This window comes from Nothobranchius furzeri, chromosome 7, assembly GCF_043380555.1.
Source record: "Nothobranchius furzeri strain GRZ-AD chromosome 7, NfurGRZ-RIMD1, whole genome shotgun sequence".
NCBI classification, from domain to species: domain Eukaryota; kingdom Metazoa; phylum Chordata; class Actinopteri; order Cyprinodontiformes; family Nothobranchiidae; genus Nothobranchius; species Nothobranchius furzeri.
The window spans coordinates 50,418,869-50,437,176 of NC_091747.1; the positions used below are offsets into that span (position 1 = coordinate 50,418,869).

An 18,308-nucleotide genomic window follows, 5' to 3' on the forward strand; every position below is an offset into this window, starting at 1 on the left:
ATGCGACTTAATGAAATAAACAAAATTAAAAGTTAAATTTTTTTAAATGACAAAAACAGCATTTGCAGTTTATTTTATTCTTATTAAATAAAACATTTTATTGATGTCTTCATTTAAAGTTTGCTTTTATTCCTTGATTTTTTTCTCTATAATTCTTGATTTTATTTACCGCTAAAACATACAGCAGCTCCGTATGAATTATGACTAAAACCATGGAAGACTTTTACTTGAGTGTTGTAAAATTTGTACAAATAAAATATCAGCTAACAAAATATCTAAAAACATTTTTGTTCTATTTCATTCATAATATGTCAGATTTGATCTCAACAAAGAACATGAGTCATTCCTCGGGAAACGTGTGTAAAGAAGGATAAAATTCAGCAAAAACATAACATTTTACCTTTATTTATAACGAATTTTTTACATTTTCCTTGAACACCATCTAACAATATGAAGCGCAGTTTGGGTTTTAAATTTTTCAAGAAAAAACAAGTCAGTATTCTGTATTCACAACTTCAATTTTACAGAAAATTACTGGAAACGATTTAAACAAAAGTGAAATTCAATCCACACTTTCTGCCAACATCCTGTTGAAGATCAGAACGGCGGGCTGAGAGAGGGTGTTCTGGATGCTGTAGGCTTGTCCTGCAAAACAGAAACATCAGACTGAAAAAGATTTTCCATAACAAACACAAATTACAGATAATTAATGGTTTATAATTTCACCAACACGACCTTTTATTTGCATCTTGTTCTTACCACACTCCACAGAGAAAGCCTGACCGGACCTGTAGCGGGACACGGTGCCGTTGACGGTGACGCTCAGGGAGCTCGTTAATAAATGAAACACCTTAAACAACAAATGAAAAGAGCAATTATTAAAACATGTATTATTTATGAAGAGTTTTACTAACATGCACTGACTGTTGTTGCACTGTGATCCACCCAGAGGGGCTTCTTCATGTAGGAGCCCATCAGGATCTTCCCAGAACAGAAGCAGGAACTGTTCAGGTCCACCTGGATACCCAAGGCTCGGTTCTGGTGGAAGAACCACTGAAACTGGTCTGGAGTAAGTGCGGCAGGTTCTGCAAGAGATATATATACTGGCTGGTCAAACTGGTTTTCTAATGGAAGTCAGACGGATAATTATGAGTCCTCACCGTGAGCCGTGGTGGACCAGAGAGTCTGGAACCACTCGGCCAGATTGGCCCTGTCGTTGGAGTGTAGGGTCAGCGGTTTGAGAGGAGGAGCACAAAGAGCTGCTGCAGACAGAAAGCTCTGGGCTCTAGATGGCAGATCTATAATACAGGAGGAGGATTACGGAGGGCAGTTAGTCAGAGAAATGCAACGTCAGCGGACGTTCACACTCATGTCAACTGGGGTTAAAGGACAACATCTGCTGCATCAAAAGGCTTGAGTCGACCATCTTTCATTCTCAGCAGGAGGTGAAAGCCTCTAGAGTGGCTGCACGTTTCAACTTTAAGCCTCTGCTGTGGCGATTAGACGTGTTACCACCCAGAAGCATTTCACTGAATCTGGATCAACTGATTTATGCTTATGTCTTTATCGACCATGCTTCATCTGCGGGGATGGAGGCCTTCAAGCATCCGTCCAGGTGAACATACCCATTTCCTCAGAGTTTTCCATGTCGACCATGGAGGACGGTCCACTCATGCAGGCTCTTAACCTGCAGGAAAGAATCCAAAGCAGTAAATAAACAAACCCTGGATGATAACAGAGACAGAACAAGCTGGTTTACTCTGACTTCTCTCCTTACATGTCGTCAGACGGACGTTTTCTGTGTGGTGCGGTGGGCTGTGAGTGGCTGTGATGGCCCACATCTGGAGCAGCACTGCTGTGTGTTACAAAGGCCGTCTCAGCGGGACGCGGCATCAAGACAGGGCTGCTAATCTGATGCGCAGCGGACACAGCCGGGGTATTTACACCTGAAGTTAAAATGTCTTTTAACGCTGCCGGGGTGTCTTTGACTGTCCTTGAAGGTACGAGACACTTCAGAGGAGACACCAGAGCCCCCCCTGGTGGTTCTGATGCCCTTTTCCCTACTTTAGGAGAAGCTTTCCTCTGTTTGGACTTCTTCTTCTGCTCTTTCTGAGATTTGGGCTCCTGAGAAGGCAGCTGAGGCTGTGAGGAGGAGTTGGTGCCTCCTGAATTATCAGCAGAAAGAACTTCCCACCAGCTCCCAGGATGCTTTCTCCTCCGTTTGGCTGGCTCTGCTTCCCTCAGCGGATCTTTAGCTGGTTTGGGAGCGACGGGAGATGTGGGAGGGGCGGCCGGTTTGTCGGTGGAGGAGCTATGATAGACCTTCTGGAACATCTGTGCTCCTGTAACATAAAAGCACACAGCTGAGCTAAAAGGTGTAGAGCAACCTCTACCTCAGAAACATCATATTTGAATCTCAAAGAGGTTAAACTGCTATTTTTTAATGAAAGAGGAAACCCTTCCCACACACCCGAACTGACGCTGATGTCTCTGCGACTGAGCACCAAGGGGCTGGACTCCTGATCCAGGCCTCCATCAGGGATCTCCTGCTCCGCCTCAGCTGTGTCAATTTCATCCACTTCTTCGACCCGTTCCTCCTTTTTTCTCGTGGCCTTCCTCCTCTGCTTCCCAGTAGCTGTGGCCGTGTGAGCGGGTGGTTTCTGATTTGTTTTCTTGGCCGCCGCGGCTGAAGGAGGAGCTTCGCTGGAGTTTTTCTGTTTGGACTTCTTGGGCGGTTGAGGGGGTTCCGTTTTCTTGGGACTTCCAGAGATCCGCCACCATTCATCGGTCGGTTTCCTTCTCCTTTTCCCAAGAGCCCGGACTTCTTCATGTGAACTCTCCCCGGACTTATTCGAGTGTTCCTTTTGTTTACGTTTTTCATTCTCTTCGGCTTTTAGAACTTCTTTCTCTGCTGAAACACAACGAAAAGTTTTAGCATCTCCAGGAAAAAAAAGCCCAGAGTTCTTTTTAAAAGATTTATTTCCAGACCTTTATGCTGTACCTGTAAATGATCCCAGATCTTCATCACCTGCAGGCTCTCCGTCCCTCTGCTCCTCTACATCAGCCTCCACCTCCTCCATCACAGCTTTAGGAGCCTGAAGTCCTTTTCTGTCCTTTAATGTTTTATTTGTTGGGATTTCTTCTTCATCCTCAGAGGAAAGGATCTGTTTGTTGTACTTCGCTGCTTTAGTTTTGGATTTAAGGGAGGCTTTTTCCGTTTCCACATCGACTCTATCTTCAGGTAGCTCCTCCTCCTCGCCTCCCTCTTTTAATGAAACCTTCCTCCGTTGTTGTTTCTTCTTCTTTGGCTGCTTTCGCTCCATCGAGTCACCAGCAGGAGGATCCTCTGGATTTGTCAAACCATCACAATCCTCATCGGACCCAATCACTTTCCCCTTCTTCCTCCTCTTCTTCACTTTTTCATTCTCAGCCCGAGTTTCCCATTTGTTGGCGGCCTTTTCCACTTCCTGCTCTTCCTGCGGCAAATCCTCTGATCCCTTTTCCGGCGGGTTCGCTTTCCCAGAGCCGAAAGTCTTGTTCAGTTGATTTCTTTTGTTTTTGGCACTTCTACTCGGGATGGTGATGTAAAGAGGTGCATCGTCTTCCAGAATCAGAAAATCCTCCAGCTCAGGAGGAGGCTCGGGAGGAGGCGCAGAAGGCGACGCTTTCACTGGAGTATTCCTGACAATTAAGCAAACACTGAACGTGTTATTTACTTTTACAAAAAACATATTTCATAACAAAAAAAGACCATTTTAACTCACGATGTTGGGTTTGACAGCATAGCCTGTTTTAACTTCTGCAGAAACGCATTCCTGTCTTTTCCAGAAGGTGCCGGTTTCTCTGCAGGAGGCCGTGTGTCGGCCATCTTTGCAGATGCAGGTTTAGGCTGCTTTCTCGTTGCTGAAACAGACGGCTTTGTGTTGTCCATGCTGTGTTTAACCATAGAATAAAAGAAACAGATGATGCTTAAGCTCTTAAAGATGACACAACAAGCTGTCAGGATGTTAAACCCTTTAACAGCAGTGGAAGCAGCTGATTTTACTTTTACTAAAGTGACAGAATCGGGAGAGTTCCACCCATTCATTGTCTGAACCCGCTTGTCCACGTAGGGTCGCTGGTGCCTGTCTCCAGCGGTCAATGAGCAATCAGGCTGTGTACTCCCTGGACAGAGAGCCAGTCCATCGCAGGGCAACACAGAGACACACAGGACAATCAACCATGCACACACACACACACACTCATCTAAGGACAATTTAGACAGACCAACCAACCTAACAGTCATGTTTTTGGACTGTGGGAGGAAGCCGGAGTACCCGGAGAGAACCCACACATGCAAACTCCATGCAGAAAGATCCCAGGCCGGGAAGCGAACCCAGGACCTTCTTGCTGGAAGGCAACAGTTCTAACCACTGCACAGCCTTCGGGAGACTTATTGCGCTCAAAAGATTAAAAAAATTACCCTCGCCGCATTTACCCTGAAGTTCTGGTAAAGAACACACCTATCTAGTCTTGTATTTAAGTGGCAGTGTGTTTTGTGGTTTTAAATTCATGTATCTTACTGCCTAAATGTTTTTGAATGTGGTAACGTAACTAATGTAATCATCAGCCAATCATCTAATGTGACGTCATCAACAGGTGCAAGACCCTGAGCCGCCCAGAAGAAAACGTGGGTGTCTAATATGGCATCCCCCAAAGACGCTAGACCCGAGCCCTATGTACTCTAGACCTGATTTTTATGGTTATGTGGTACAAAGCCGACAATATTTTACAGAAACTGGACATCATTGGATGGATATTTCCAGAGATTAATGGTAAAAACTACACTTTGTCTCCAAGACATGAGAAATGAGAAAAGAATGGAAACTTTTGTTTCCATCGCACTACACATCTATCAATAGATGTTAGGGGTGAAAGGGTTCACGGGGGCGTTGAACCGTTTTGGTTCGGCCTGTTTGGTTCGGTTCACTTTTAAATGATGAATTTTTATTGGCATGATTTAAGTGCAGCAGATAAAAGTTCCTAGGCGAGTTTCTGCACGGACGCTGTATTGAGTGGCGCATGATGGCTGCACGTGCCTGATCTCCCTTTAAAAAATGTGATCTGCAAATTCTGATCAACGACTTTCAGAGCGGATCAAACCAGCTGGCTGTCGCTGCCACTGGAGCCTGTAGAGACGCTGAACGGAGCGTCGCCCCTCCCTCCCTTCTCTCACACTGACGGCACGCAGCGGCAAAAATGTAAACAAACATGTCTGCTGAACTTTCCCCCAGGGACAACTGATGTAAAGTTTTCATCCAACAACAAAAATTACGGCACAGAGGAAGCTCGTTATTTAATGCGAGTTTTAAAGAAGAAACTCTGGCCGAGTTTTCAAAGCTCGCTGCAGAAATAAAAACACCAAGCATCAACATTCAACACTTGTCTGTATGAGCGTGACACTCATAGCTGCTGTTGTCCTATTTTTTGGTGATTTTAACATCCATATCTGCTGTCCTGATAATGTGCTTGCTAAAGGTTTTTTTAATTTGCTAGAGTCATTCAATCTAACTCAATGGGTATCATCCCCAACTCATGCCAGGGGTCACACCCTGGACCTGGTTATCTCTTATGGTCTACCCATCATGAACCTTGTGACTTTGCCTCCTGTGCTCTCTGACCACTCTCCAATACTCTGTGATGTTACGTTGCCATGTCCTGTCCCTGTGTGTGAAGCTCCAGCTACTAGGTTCAGAGCCCTGGATGCAGAAACTATTTCAAAGTTTGTGGACTGTATGTCTGTAAGGTTAGAGACCTTTAACCCAGATCCATCTAACGTTGATCACTATTCACAACACTTTGATGTACTTTGTAATCAGGTCCTGGACGTGGTTGCCCCTCTCAAGCTTTGCAAGTCTCGGCCTAGGAGGGAGCCTTGGCTCTCTGATGTCACACGGGCTTGCAGGCGGGCGTGTAGATCCTCGGAGAGAAAGTGGAAAAAGGATGGCCTACAGGTCTCGCATGAGTTGTTCAGAGCATCTCTGGTTGCTTATCAGGAGGCAGTGAGGGCTGCCAGAATGGCCTATTTTGCAGACATCATTGAGACAAACTCCAATAATCCTAAGATTCTCTTCAAAACGCTAAACTCAGTTCTGGTGTATCAGGAGCCTAGCTCCATGTCTCCTACAGCTGCTGGAAACTCTGAAGCTTTTCACAAATTCTTTGTAGATAAAGTGTCGGGCATTAGAGCAGCTATTTCTGGTAACTCTGTTGACCCTGTTCCAGTTCATCCATTACCACCCACCCTGAGCTCCCTCAATACAGTTTCATACTCTGAGCTGAGTAAGCTTGTTGCAAGGCAGAAGCCATCTGGCTCTCCACTTGATGTTCTACCGCCTCGTCTCTGGAAGGCAGCCTTTCCGTGCCTTGGCCCATCACTTGGTCAGATTATCAATGGGAGCCTCAGCACAGGTGTTGTCCCAGCTGCTTTGAAAGCAGCAGTTATTCGGCCGACCCTGAAGAAACCTGGTGCTGATGTCTCTGTGATAGAAAATTACAGGCCTATCTCTACCCTGCCTTTTACATCTAAACTGCTTGAGAAAGTCGTTTATCAGCAGCTGGTCTCACATTTAGCTGACTCTGATCTGTTTGAGGTTTTCCAATCAGGGTTCAGGTCTGGCCATAGCACAGAGTCTGCTCTACTGAGGGTCCTAAATGACATCTATCTATCACTAGATCAGGGAACATCTGTGCTGCTTCTGTTATTAGACCTGACAGCAGCCTTCGACACAGTTGACCACGCGATTATACTCGATCGCTTGGAACGATGGGTTGGGATCAAAGGGTCAGCTCTGGACTGGTTTAGATCATATCTCCAAAACAGGACATTCTGTGTTAAACTGGGTGATGTTTTTTCTTCTTGGGAGGGGCTCCGGTGGGGGGTCCCGCAGGGGTCGATCCTTGGTCCACTTTTGTTATCCATTTATCTGCTACCTCTGGGGTCAGTCTTTCGTAAACATGGCCTATCATTCCATCTGTATGCTGACGATTGCCAGATTTACTCTCCATTGTGTCAGGAGAAAGGTCACTCTATTCAGTCCTTTGTCTCCTGTGTTAATGAGGTGAAGTCTTGGCTAATGTCCAACTATCTACATCTGAATGAGGGAAAGACAGAGCTCATTGTTTTTCACCCCAACAGCAGGAATGTGGATCGTTATGCTGATCTTGGCCCTCTTTCTCCATACTCAAAACCAGTTGTTACCAGTTTGGGGGTGAAACTTGATGTAGGACTTAAATTTGATGCTCACATCAATTCTGTGATCCGGTCCAGTTTCTTTCACCTGAGACGCCTTGCTAAAATCAAGCATATGCTGTCGAGAGCCCACCTGGAGCGGATACTGCATGCCTTTGTAATTTCTCGGCTTGACTACTGCAACTCTCTCTACGCAGGGTTGTGTCAGTCAACACTGCGTCGCCTACAGGTTGTGCAGAACAGCGCTGCCAGGTTCCTGACTGGGACCAGGAAATGGGACCACATCAGTCCAGTTCTGGCCTCCCTGCACTGGCTTCCGATTTCCTATCGCTCACAATTCAAAATACTCGCCTTTGTTTATCATTTCTTCCAGGGTGGTGCTCCCCCCTATCTGGCCACTCTCCTGAACAGACATTCCCCATCACGCGCTCTGCGCTCCTCTGACCAAGGCCTGCTCGCTGTCCCTCGGTCTAGGTGTCGTACCCGTGGGGACCGGGCTTTCTCAGTCCTAGCACCGTTACTCTGGAACCAGTTGCCACCCTCAGTTAGGCTGTCCCCTTCTCTGCCAGTCTTTAAGAATCACCTAAAATCACACCTCCTCCGCTTGGCGTTTCCAGAACATGTTTGATTATGGCCCTCTACTATGTTGAATCCATTCCACAGTTTTCATTGGTACACTCAATCCATCCACTCAATCCAATTGTGTTTCACACATTTGTATTTTACCGGAATGTTTCATCTATCTTTTAATTTCCATTTTGTATTTTGTAATTTGTATTTTGTAATTTGAATTTCTTTTATTGTTGATTTATTCAATATAATTACATACAACTGTACCATGTTCAGCGCTTTGGGCTTCCTCACAGGGTTGCGGAAGGCGCTTTATAAATAAAGCTTTGATTGATTGATTTGATTGATTGATTGAGCTGCACAAATAACCTGTGAAATAATTAAAGACATCATGTTAGATCATGTAGCGTCATGAAATGTCCTGTTTTTGACCTAAAGGTCATGCTCTGCTGCGTCTGCTCGAGCAGAGACATAAAGTCTCTGACACAGGCCTAATCTACAGGAGATATTGGACAAGGCCTTTCATGCCTCTGCTCATCTGAACTGCTTCACCCTTTACAGCTCAAGACAAGACAGGGAACTCTCTTGATAAATACATAATCAAACGTTTGTTATTGCCAATTATGTGAATCCAATGTTCAATCAATCTGTGAAATGACAATGTTATTACTTGATATTATAATTCTGTGATCAGTAGTATTTTACAAGTAATTATAATCTTTGACGGCTGCACTAGACTCGTGATGACACAGAGTAATGCTAAAGTCACATGACACAGCAGCCTGTGATGACACCTGCTTCTGCTCACTATGGAAGCTGCTTCAGATATTAAATAAATAAATATAATAATAATAATAATATAGAGACAATTAATCAAACAGAGCTCTTCAAAACACTGAACCGAACTGAAAAGGAATTTAGAAGAAGAAGAAAATATCATTTCTATAGCGCCTCTCAAGATAAAAATCACGAGGCGTTTCACAAAAACAAAAATTGTAAAAATATAAAAAAGCATTTAGAAAATGTTTAAAAATATATTTTAAATGAGCAAAAATAAGCAATTGCGATTTAAAAGAAAAAATGTTAAGAAAGAGAGAGAGTGAATAGGAAAGAAGGAAATCAGTGGATCCTGAGGAAGGTGGAATAGGTGGGGAGAGCAGAACAAAGAGAGAGTGGTGAAAAAGGTCATACAAAAGCCAGCTTGAACAAGTGAGTCTTCAGCTGATTTTAAAGGAGACCACTGAGTCCACTGATCTCAGGCTCAGGGGGAGAGAGTTCCAGAGTCTGGGGGCCACAGCAGTTAATTATCAGTCACCTTTGGTCTTTAGCCTGGTGCTGCACAACCAGTAGGCTTTGATCACTGGACCTCAGGGACCTGCTGGGGGTGTAGGGACTAAGAAGATCACCAATGTAAGATGGTGATTGTCCATGTAGGGCCCTATAGACCAGAACCAGGATCTTAAAATGAACCCTGAAGTTGACTGGCAGCCAGTGAAGCTGGAGGAGAAGCGGGGTGATGTGGGTGTGTTTGGAGGACTTGGTCAGAAGCCGAGCACAGGCATTCTGAACCACCTGTAGATGGTTCAGGGAGGTTCTGCTCAGACACGTGAAAAGAGAGTTACAGTAGTCTAAGCGTGAGGAGATGAAGGTGTGGAGAACGGTCTCAAGTTCAGAGCGGGACAGAATGGGACTCAGCTTAGCAATGTTCCTGAGATGGATGAAGGAAGAGCGAACAAGAGAACTGACATGGGAATCCAGGGTGAGAGCTGGGTCAAAGGTCACGCCAAGATTCCTGACAGAAGGTTTGGTGTGGGAAGCAAGCTGGCCAAGAGAGTCTCTGACTTTGGGAACCAGCTTGTCTGGGGCACAGATGAGGATCTCAGTCTTATCTTCATTCAGCTGAAGAAAGCTCCCAGCCATCCAGGTTTTGATAGAGTCTAAGCAGATGTGTAACAGCTGCAGCTTAGACATCTCATGGGGCTTAAAGGAGATGTACAGTTGGATGTCATCTGCATAAAGATGGTAGGAGATTCCTTTGGAGGAGCTCAGGATGTGCTGAAGAGGAAGCAGATAGAGGAGGAAGAGCAGAGGCCCCAGCACAGAACCTTGTGGGACACCATGGGTAAGAGAGGTGGTGGAGGACCTAAACTTGGAGACGGCCACAGAAAAGGAGCGCTCAGAGAGATAAGAGGAGAAGCGTACCGTTGCACCCCTAATAGATATATACCATTACTGAATTATGGTCTGGCCATAATCCATGTGATGCAGCCGCGTATAAAACTCGACACAGCTGTGTAGCCTAAACCGATTCAATGCAACTCCAACTCAAAATTAGCTCGTTTTCTTGCATTTATTAAAAAGTTGGACTTTTAATGCGTTTCTTTTTTCAAACAATAAATAATTCCAACATATTAAACTATAGAAATAAAAAGATTTAAAAAATACTTACACTGTTGCTTTTGCCATCACTTTGTTAAAGGTCTTCTTCAATTGAACATCTACTTTTGGAGAAGACTCCAATAAACCCTCATCAGCATCAGCAGCGTCACCCCTCCTGCACATAAGTAAAATAAAAGCATAAAAATATATACACCAAACAGAAAAATAACAGAAAGCGTTCTGATCTTTGTACTTTTCTGTCACTTGTCCGGTGCACTGAGGTTTCTGGGCGGGTAGAGGGTCTTTTTGAGGTTCCTCATCTTCACTGTTGAAGAAAATCGGGGACACAACACACCCGTATTCAGGCCTTTCGATGCAGTTCTTATTTGTGTTCTGTTCAATTGGGCTGGAGGTCTTCACTGGGTCAAGGCATCTGATTGGGACACTTACATCTGTAACAAAGGAAAAGGTTCTACTTATTAAAAAGAGGAAACAAAACAAGAAAGAAGAGCAAAATATGAATAAAATAATGAACGAGTATAAGTCGGTTTCTGACAAGAGTATAGTTGGGGGTCTGGTGGTCTTGCAACAGGATCAACAAAATCTTCATCGGGACTCTAAAATAAAATAAATAAATAAATAAATAACACTGAATGACACAATACACTCAAAGGCTTCAAATCTAGTCAACATGACACTTTAAACATTTTATGTTTGTGATTTCAAATCAACCTAAAGTACTGACTGGAATGCGACCAGCGATTTGACATCCAGGACGTTTTTTCTGCAGGACTGGGGAAGCTTGTGTGTCATTTCGGTATGAGGCTGAATAAGAACCCTGGTGCAGAACAGTAGTCAGATGTGGCTCGGCTGTGGACAAAAAGGGTGAACAGGAGTTAATTAAATGCAGATGAAATTTTAAAATAAATGTGATTGAATTTCAGTCACCAATGTCATCAAACATCTTGTCAACATCATCCAGAGTGACCAATTTCTTCCACTGATCAGACTGCCTGAAAGACAAAATATACATAAAGTTTTATTTCTGTTAAAACATACAGGTTTGTTGATTTCTGGGTTTAAATGATGCTGATTCACTTAATTAAAAAAAATACCAAAACTCCTTTTTTAAATAGAATTTTTTTTGTAAAATTATGTCTAATCGTACCTTTTCTTTTCTGAAATGTAACAGAGTTTCCTCCTGGGTCTCACCTGGAAACACAATTAATTATATCACTTTATAGAAAGAATAAAGAGATCAACAGCTAAAGTAATCTGTTAACTCAGACTGATTTAGCTTTACAAAATCGTACTTCAGTATTTTTTTAAATAAAGTACAACAACCTAATGAGGTGAAAGGAGAAAAAAGTATTTATCAGTTAAAGAACATTAAAATTTACTACATAATAAACATGGCGTATTAAAAATGATCAAATAACAAAGTTAAATTGAATAGTTATGTAAAATCGTATTTAACAAGTAAATCAAACCATGTATCAAGTATTTAGCTAACATTAACAGTTTATTAGGATGTCTTTTTCTTCCATAAGGCTAATAACCTGGTTTCCATTCGAAACAGGTAGAATTTGAGGCCAAATCCTGACATTGTGTACAATTTTCATCAGAAAAACAAGTCAAAAACACAGCCACGACTGAAGCTGAAATAGGTAGGTTTGAATCTGCTTCGCCTTTCATTAACTTCTTGTCATTCGAATGAAAATTGTTAAAGTAGTAGTTTTTATTTGTTTTAATGAGAAACAAACTGAAAAAACTTTTGCTTCACTCACCAGAGTAGGATATTTGGCTTCCATTGGCCTGCCTGTATTTGTTTTAAGTTTCCAGGTCAACGTCAATATGCTCTTCCTTTACATTTGACGTTAGCTATAATTCCTAATCAAAAATTTCCACTCGACTGCTTTTATGAGCGGTCACTCAAAAAAAATACGAGAATAAAACAATTTAATAGCCAGAGGAGAAAGGGATAACATTTTAGACGACGTAAACTAGCAAAACAATGGCGCAGATAAATATTGCTTCAGAAAACCCGCGCATGAATGTTTTAGTCAATCCCTCTGTACAGTCTTACAGGCAAAACGTTGATTTCAACGTACCACACTTTAACCTACAGAAAGTGCTCGCCTAAAATTTGAACTAAATCAAGTAGCAAATAAAAGTTCTCTCTAATTAATAATGCTAGTTGTAAACAAAAAACATCGTAATTTAAGAAAATGTTTAGCCTGAAAGATATTTTACGGGGGCAAAATGCTCTGGACAGTCAGATCTACTTCTTCTCCTTCTTCTGTGGAGCTGACGTATGCTTTACTGTCACCTACTGTTTTAAAATACACGTTGCACAAAAATATGTTTTATATAATAAAATTTGGGCTAGTAAAAACTAAAATTTTGTAATTTTAAACTGGAAATAAAGTGAACTGCAATCCTTTTTTATTTTGTTTATATATCTCTCTAAAGTTTCCTGTTCTGAGTATTTAACATTAAATACATTGCTTTAAATTTATATTGAACATTATTTTAAATATGCAACTAATTTAATAGTGTTTTGAAGAAAAGGGAAACACTTTTTGTACCTTTCTGTTGTTTACCACTCTTGTTATAGTTTTAGTTGAAGGTTAAAAATAAATTAAAAATCCTTACAAACAATAACCAGGAAAAAAAAAACAAAGGCACACTTTGAAATTAATGCAAACATCTAAGAACTTTAATTAAATATTTTTACATTAAACTACATTTTGTGCAAAAAAAGGGAAATATAATTAGTAAACTAATGATATGAGGTACAGTTTTGAAGGATATATTTTTTAAAACTATACAACTAAACTGCATCTTTAAAAAGTTTTGCCAACAAAAAACATAAACGGAAAATGAAAAAAACAAAAAATTGCAATATTATACATTATGATGTATGTGTCAAAATGTGTCAAAAATAACATAACTGACATTTGATACTAAACAAATTATGAAATAAACTCCAGCAGAGTGTTTCTACTGCAGATTCTCTTATCTTAATTCAGCAAAACACCCATAAAGGTTCGTAGGTGGTCCCACAATGCTTAAAATAGCATTAACACAGTCATAAATTACAAAAAAAAAAAAAACGTAACAATAACAAATAACAAAAATGCTCATTGAAATATGATGTTCTGTCCCCCAGCGATCTCCATCACTTCCATTTTTTCATGACCCCCATCTTTATAGAGCGGCTGCTTCAAACTTCTCCAAACAATCAAAACAATCCGGGTAACAAGCAGCACACAGGCAACAGCCAGCAGCACAGCTGGAAGAGAAAAACATGATTTACATTATTGCTTTCTATTGTTATTTTGTTCAGAACATTTTAATCCTTAAAAGCTCTGATCTGACTCTTTTACTGAGAGCTCTTTCATCATCTTTTCAACCTACCGATGAAGATGCCGTTGCCAATGGGTGAAGCGGTGTCATAATTTTTATCCATGTTCCCTGACAGAGCCCAGATCACGACAGGGTAGGTGATGAAGATGTACCGCACATACTTCTCCAGAACAAAGTTTTCCAAAACAAACCTGCAAACCAAACTTTAGAGTCTCCTAGAAAAATCCTCCATTAAGTCAACGTCTTTCTAAATCAAGTCCACTCACCAAACGATCAACAGCACGGTCAGGAGGGAGTACGAAAGGGTGGCAGCGCCTGCTGGGGACATCTCTGCGTGATAACTCAACACTATCGTCAGGTTGAGAAGCGTAGCTATGGTTGTCCATGTGGTGTAAATCATCAGACCGTTCTGAACCTGCAAATCCACATTCAAAGGGTAAAAAACATGCTTTTACGAGGGGTGGGACTCCATTTAAAAATTATCTAATAAATGTATCTAATTATGCTTTGTAATTAATTAATCTTCATTAATCACATTTTAATCGTTCAAGACTATTTGTGTCCAAGAAATTTTTTTCAATTAAAAATTATGTTAGTGAGGCACAAATAACATACCCACATTTTAATGAGTTTATTTCTGTAACCACAAGGTCTGTTTGATTACACTGGTCTCATTCTAAAGGTAAGCATTGTGGGATTTGTTAGGATGTGTAAATATTGGTTATTTGTGTTATTGATGAAGTGTAAATGGACATTGAACAATGTAAATGCTGTGTACTGATCTGACCACTAGGTGGCAGCAGAACACTGCTGATATATGTAGTGGTGTGGTCTAATGAGCTTTGAAAGAAAAGCGTCTGGACTTTTTTGAGTTGCTTGAAGACGTTTCACCTCTCATCCGAGAGGCTTCTTCAGTTCTAAGGTCAAATGGTGGAGAGTCCCAGATTCAAACCCAGTGGGAGTTTCCCCCCGAAGAGGGGGAAACAAAAGACCCCCTGATGATCTTCTACATAAACACATGAGCCAAGGTGTGAGGGTGGGTGTGGGTCCTACTCAGCCAGAGTTTTGGGTGAGCTCTTTGTGAAGCCTGGCCCCACATTATCATGTGAATTCCTGAGGTCAGATGGCCCAGGATATGCGTGGGCGTTGAGGCATCTGGGAAGGGATCTCAAAACTGGATTATAGGTGGCAGACAGTTAATCCAGTCATGAGATCCCTTCCCAGATGACCATTTGACCTTAGAACTGAAGAAGCCTCTCAGATGAGCGGTGAAACATCTTCAAGCAACTCAAAGAAGTCCAGACACTTTTCTTTCAAAGCTCATTAGACTACAATGACCTGGATGACTGAGAACCTTCACAGACATATAGTGGTGTGGTGTATGTGATGTAGAGTTCAGGGGAAGTTCTGCCAAGGGTTACAAGATGAATGTTTTGTGTACGCTTGTCCTTCCTGCTGTAGGGACAAGCGTAACAAAAAACTTTCCACTCGACTGCTTAGTAATAAGGAAATCATTCTATGATTTCCTCATTACTAAGTTCATATGGATAAAGTTACTGCCTGCCTGCTTTCCACCAACTACAAAACATAACAGTAAAAAAGTAGATTTATTTCTTCCTTTCTTTTCTTAAAGAATAGCAACGTGTCATGATTCATTTAACTTTAGTTTTAGTTGTGTTTGGAGCTCAGAAAAAGGGTTTATATGGTCTTGTAGCTCAGGCTCTGCAGTCTTGTTAGAGGTGCAGCTTGATGATTGCTGTTGATTATATAGGTCATAAGTTGTGATGCTTAATTTTTCCGGCTCTGGTTCAAAGGCCTATATTTAAAAACATTATTTTTTTCTAACTATTATTCGTTATTAACGCTTTAAGTTCCCACCGCTAATTTTTACTAAAAAACGTTGCAAACCTTCACCACATGTTGAACACTGACCAAAACACGCATGAGCCACAGGTCTGCTTTGTGGTACTTATTGAGCCAGGGTCCATAAATATGGAGGCTGTGACTGATGAAAACTATCATGAGGTAGTTTGTGCAGATGATCAGGATGAGGAAGACCAGTGCAACAATCATCATCCTGCAAAGATAAAAATAAAAAAAAAAACTTTTTTTTAAACACCCAGATTGCTTGTTTGACATCTTTTTGCATCATTAGATAAACGAGACGCTCACCCTCGGTCCCAGACAAGAAGCCAAGCGATGTTAAAACACTGATTGAGACACCAGCTGAAGAAGAACCCATATGGAAGCACTGCGGGTCTGCAGTAGACATAGCCGTATGCATTTCTGCAAACACAATTTATCTTTTAAAGGTGTAGAATTATATTTTTTTAATGTTTTTTCTGATATAATCGGTCTCTCTGAGTTTTTCATGCAGGCTGAACATGAAAATAGTCTCCTACACCTATCTCCTGCATTAGCTTCTGATAGAAAACAGACTAGGAAACTCTAGGATTTGAAAATCCTGACAGGTCTACGTCTCACTGTCACGGACTCACCCATATTGACCCACGACGGGGGAGGTTGTTATTGATTTAGTGTCTGAGAAACAGCAGAGAACATCTCAGCTAGTTTAAGCTAACCATTAGCATTAGCAACTCCACCATACAGCAGAAGCTCCTCCTGGCTTGTGTTGTTTGTGCAGATAAAACATCAGCGTTGCAAGTCAGTGGTAGAGTCACATTGCTGTTCTCCAATCCCGGGTGGGATGTTCAAAAAAAATAAGAAATAAGACTACAAAACCGTCCGTCTGAAGCTCAGCAGTGATGTGGGCAACTTTGAAGTCAGAGAAATGGTGCACCGGTATAAATCTCACCCCCAAGAACGACTTATAAGGCATTCGTTCCTTCTAGAGACCACACTGCCAATGTATTCATTAAGCGAGTGATCTACTCCTTTAATGCTGTTTTTCCCCACGAGACAAGTGAATTCATCGTTCTAGTTCAGAACAGAAAATGTCAACTGTTGCCACAACCTTCTGCAGAGTCCCACAGTGATGTAAGCAACCATCGCCATCAGCCAGATGTAGATAAGGGTCCAGATGTAGAAGGTCCATCCCGAAGGTGTGAGCTGTGTGTCAAACACAGCCGACACGTTGGCTGTCGTGGTTTGATAGGGGCCTAAAAGGAGAAACATTACATTTCAGCTCTTCTTTTACTGGTAAAGAAACTGAGATTAAATCAGAATAAACTCACCAACTCCAACAACAGACAGCCCATTGAACACCAGACTTATCACAAAGACGACGACTGATACGACTACAGCAGCAAGACGTCCATAATTGTGCTTTTCCATGTTGTCTGCTGTCAAAGTTTTTAAAAAATGACTTAGTTAAGCTTAGAGATGCACATATCTTCACATAGAAGGTAGAAATAAAATGGAAGAGAATTCCTAGAGCTGTTTAAAGTTCATCAAGATTTACACCACGCCTACAAGTCTGATCATTAACAGCTTTTGGAAAAGTCTCACATTTTCCAGTTTTATGGAGCTCAATAAAAACACCTGCAGCGTTACAAAACAAGACAAAGCAGCTGTTCTGAGATCAGCCGCATCTTACTGTTTTCTCCTGTTGCTGCAAACCGAAGAGGGAGAAGTAAATGCACCTGCGACAGAAGAGCGTGGGTTTTATAGGGCATCAGTTAAATAAGAGGAGAGATTATGACCCATCTTAGGGTCACATGTCCTCTTATCTTATATGTTTCTATTATGAAACATATCATTATGGAAACATTATGAAACTGATCGATATACTCACGTGTTCCACATTTATTCTATGATTTCCTTATTATTAATCCATTTTTATTCATTTTACACTTGAATTAAGTACCTGGAAGTTCTAAAAACCACAAAAATCAGACAGAGAAGTTGATTAAAAAGTGCTATTTCTGCTAAAAGGTTCCTTTGCTGTCTTTTACTCTCAGAAATTAGTTTAATTGAAACTATATCAACGGCTTTTGTGTAATATTTGGCGGTCTGCAACAGAAGATGTGACAAAAAAAGTCTGAACGATTGTGAGAAGCATAAAAACCAGCAGCTCAAAGTGTTGGCTTCAAGTTTTTCTAGCAATTCACCCAATGAATGTATAAAAAAATGCTAAAATTATTTACAGAACAACTGAGACATTTGGTGTCTCCTTGTGGCTCCATAACCTTAATCTCTCCCACGTTTTTATGTTTTCATCTTGTTTATTTTCTGTTTAAATTTAAATATTTGACTCGTCTTTTGAAAGCACAGTTAACTGGTTTAGTTGGAAATTAAGAAACATGCTTATTTAAATAAGATCACAGAGAACTGGGTGAAAATATAAAATATAAATGATTTGTGTTTTGTCCTCTCATCCTAGTAGAGTCAGTTAGGCTCAGTAGAAGGGGTGTGGTCTCCTGTAGAGTGACATCTCGTCAATGCAGCACAGGAAATCTGGTGTGATGATTCACAAAAGTGTTAGAAGAATTTACTCAACAACTATCAGCTAAACCCAGGTGATTGGAGGTGTCTTAGATGATGTTTCTCCTGATAAACAGGAAGAAAGCTGCTGATTTATTTGTCCAATCATCCACCAACTCATAAATACCTATTAAATCAATGGTGAATTTATTTTCTCTAACATGCAGATTGTGTTTAATATTTGTAACACAACAAAAATATCTGATTCTGCAAAGTCAAAATGTGGGTGATACATTTGAAATTTAGGGGTTAGTTCCTTTCAAGATGGCCGCCACACTGATCCAACATCACGAACAACTAAAACATCTATAACACC

The 18,308-nt window shown here is 41.2% G+C and overlaps 2 protein-coding genes across 4 annotated transcripts; both read right to left on the bottom strand.

Moving 5' to 3' along the window:
* Positions 1–389: 389 nt before the first annotated feature.
* On the bottom strand, positions 390–12,474 carry si:ch211-161h7.4 (triadin). Of its 2 annotated transcripts, none has more exons than XM_015955165.3 (16): positions 11,968–12,474; positions 11,349–11,392; positions 11,129–11,193; positions 10,926–11,050; positions 10,737–10,797; positions 10,434–10,632; positions 10,251–10,355; positions 3,765–3,932; positions 3,002–3,681; positions 2,471–2,911; positions 1,778–2,342; positions 1,626–1,687; positions 1,161–1,298; positions 925–1,085; positions 760–850; positions 390–645 (listed from the first exon to the last, which is right to left on the bottom strand). In XM_015955165.3, exons 1-16 carry the CDS (start codon positions 11,989–11,991, stop codon positions 563–565), a joined length of 3,012 nt encoding a protein of 1,003 aa, XP_015810651.3. In that variant the 5' UTR covers positions 11,992–12,474; the 3' UTR covers positions 390–562. The 2 variants fall into 2 exon arrangements, with proteins under 2 accessions (XP_015810651.3, XP_015810652.3); XM_015955166.3 differs by having other exon boundaries at positions 2,471–2,908; positions 11,968–12,473.
* A 409-nt stretch (positions 12,475–12,883) lies between these two features.
* LOC107382836 (uncharacterized) lies at positions 12,884–17,199 on the bottom strand. Of its 2 annotated transcripts, none has more exons than XM_015955168.3 (8): positions 17,106–17,199; positions 16,744–16,851; positions 16,524–16,668; positions 15,722–15,835; positions 15,482–15,626; positions 13,816–13,964; positions 13,601–13,740; positions 12,884–13,475 (listed from the first exon to the last, which is right to left on the bottom strand). In XM_015955168.3, the coding sequence occupies exons 1-8, from the start codon at positions 17,182–17,184 to the stop codon at positions 13,324–13,326; spliced, it is 1,032 nt and encodes a 343-aa protein (XP_015810654.3). In that variant the 5' UTR covers positions 17,185–17,199; the 3' UTR covers positions 12,884–13,323. The 2 variants fall into 2 exon arrangements, with proteins under 2 accessions (XP_015810654.3, XP_054607176.2); XM_054751201.2 differs by having other exon boundaries at positions 15,458–15,626.
* Positions 17,200–18,308: the final 1,109 nt, after the last annotated feature.

Excerpts from the sequence above, each read along its gene's own strand:
- LOC107382836 (XM_054751201.2), bottom strand. The coding sequence starts at position 17,184 with ATGCCCTATAAAACCCACGCTCTTCTGTCGCAGGTGCATTTACTTCTC. Across the intron at positions 13,965-15,457 it reads GTGTTCAACATGTGGTGAAG|GTTCAGAACGGTCTGATGAT; the intron begins GTTTGCAACGTT and ends GTGGATTTGCAG. Across the intron at positions 13,476-13,600 it reads TGGCAACGGCATCTTCATCG|CTGTGCTGCTGGCTGTTGCC; the intron begins GTAGGTTGAAAA and ends TTTCTCTTCCAG.
- si:ch211-161h7.4 (XM_015955165.3), bottom strand. The coding sequence starts at position 11,991 with ATGGAAGCCAAATATCCTACTCTG. Across the intron at positions 11,194-11,348 it reads TACATTTCAGAAAAGAAAAG|GCAGTCTGATCAGTGGAAGA; the intron begins GTACGATTAGAC and ends TTTGTCTTTCAG. Across the intron at positions 10,633-10,736 it reads AGACCCCCAACTATACTCTT|ATGTAAGTGTCCCAATCAGA; the intron begins GTCAGAAACCGA and ends CCTTTGTTACAG.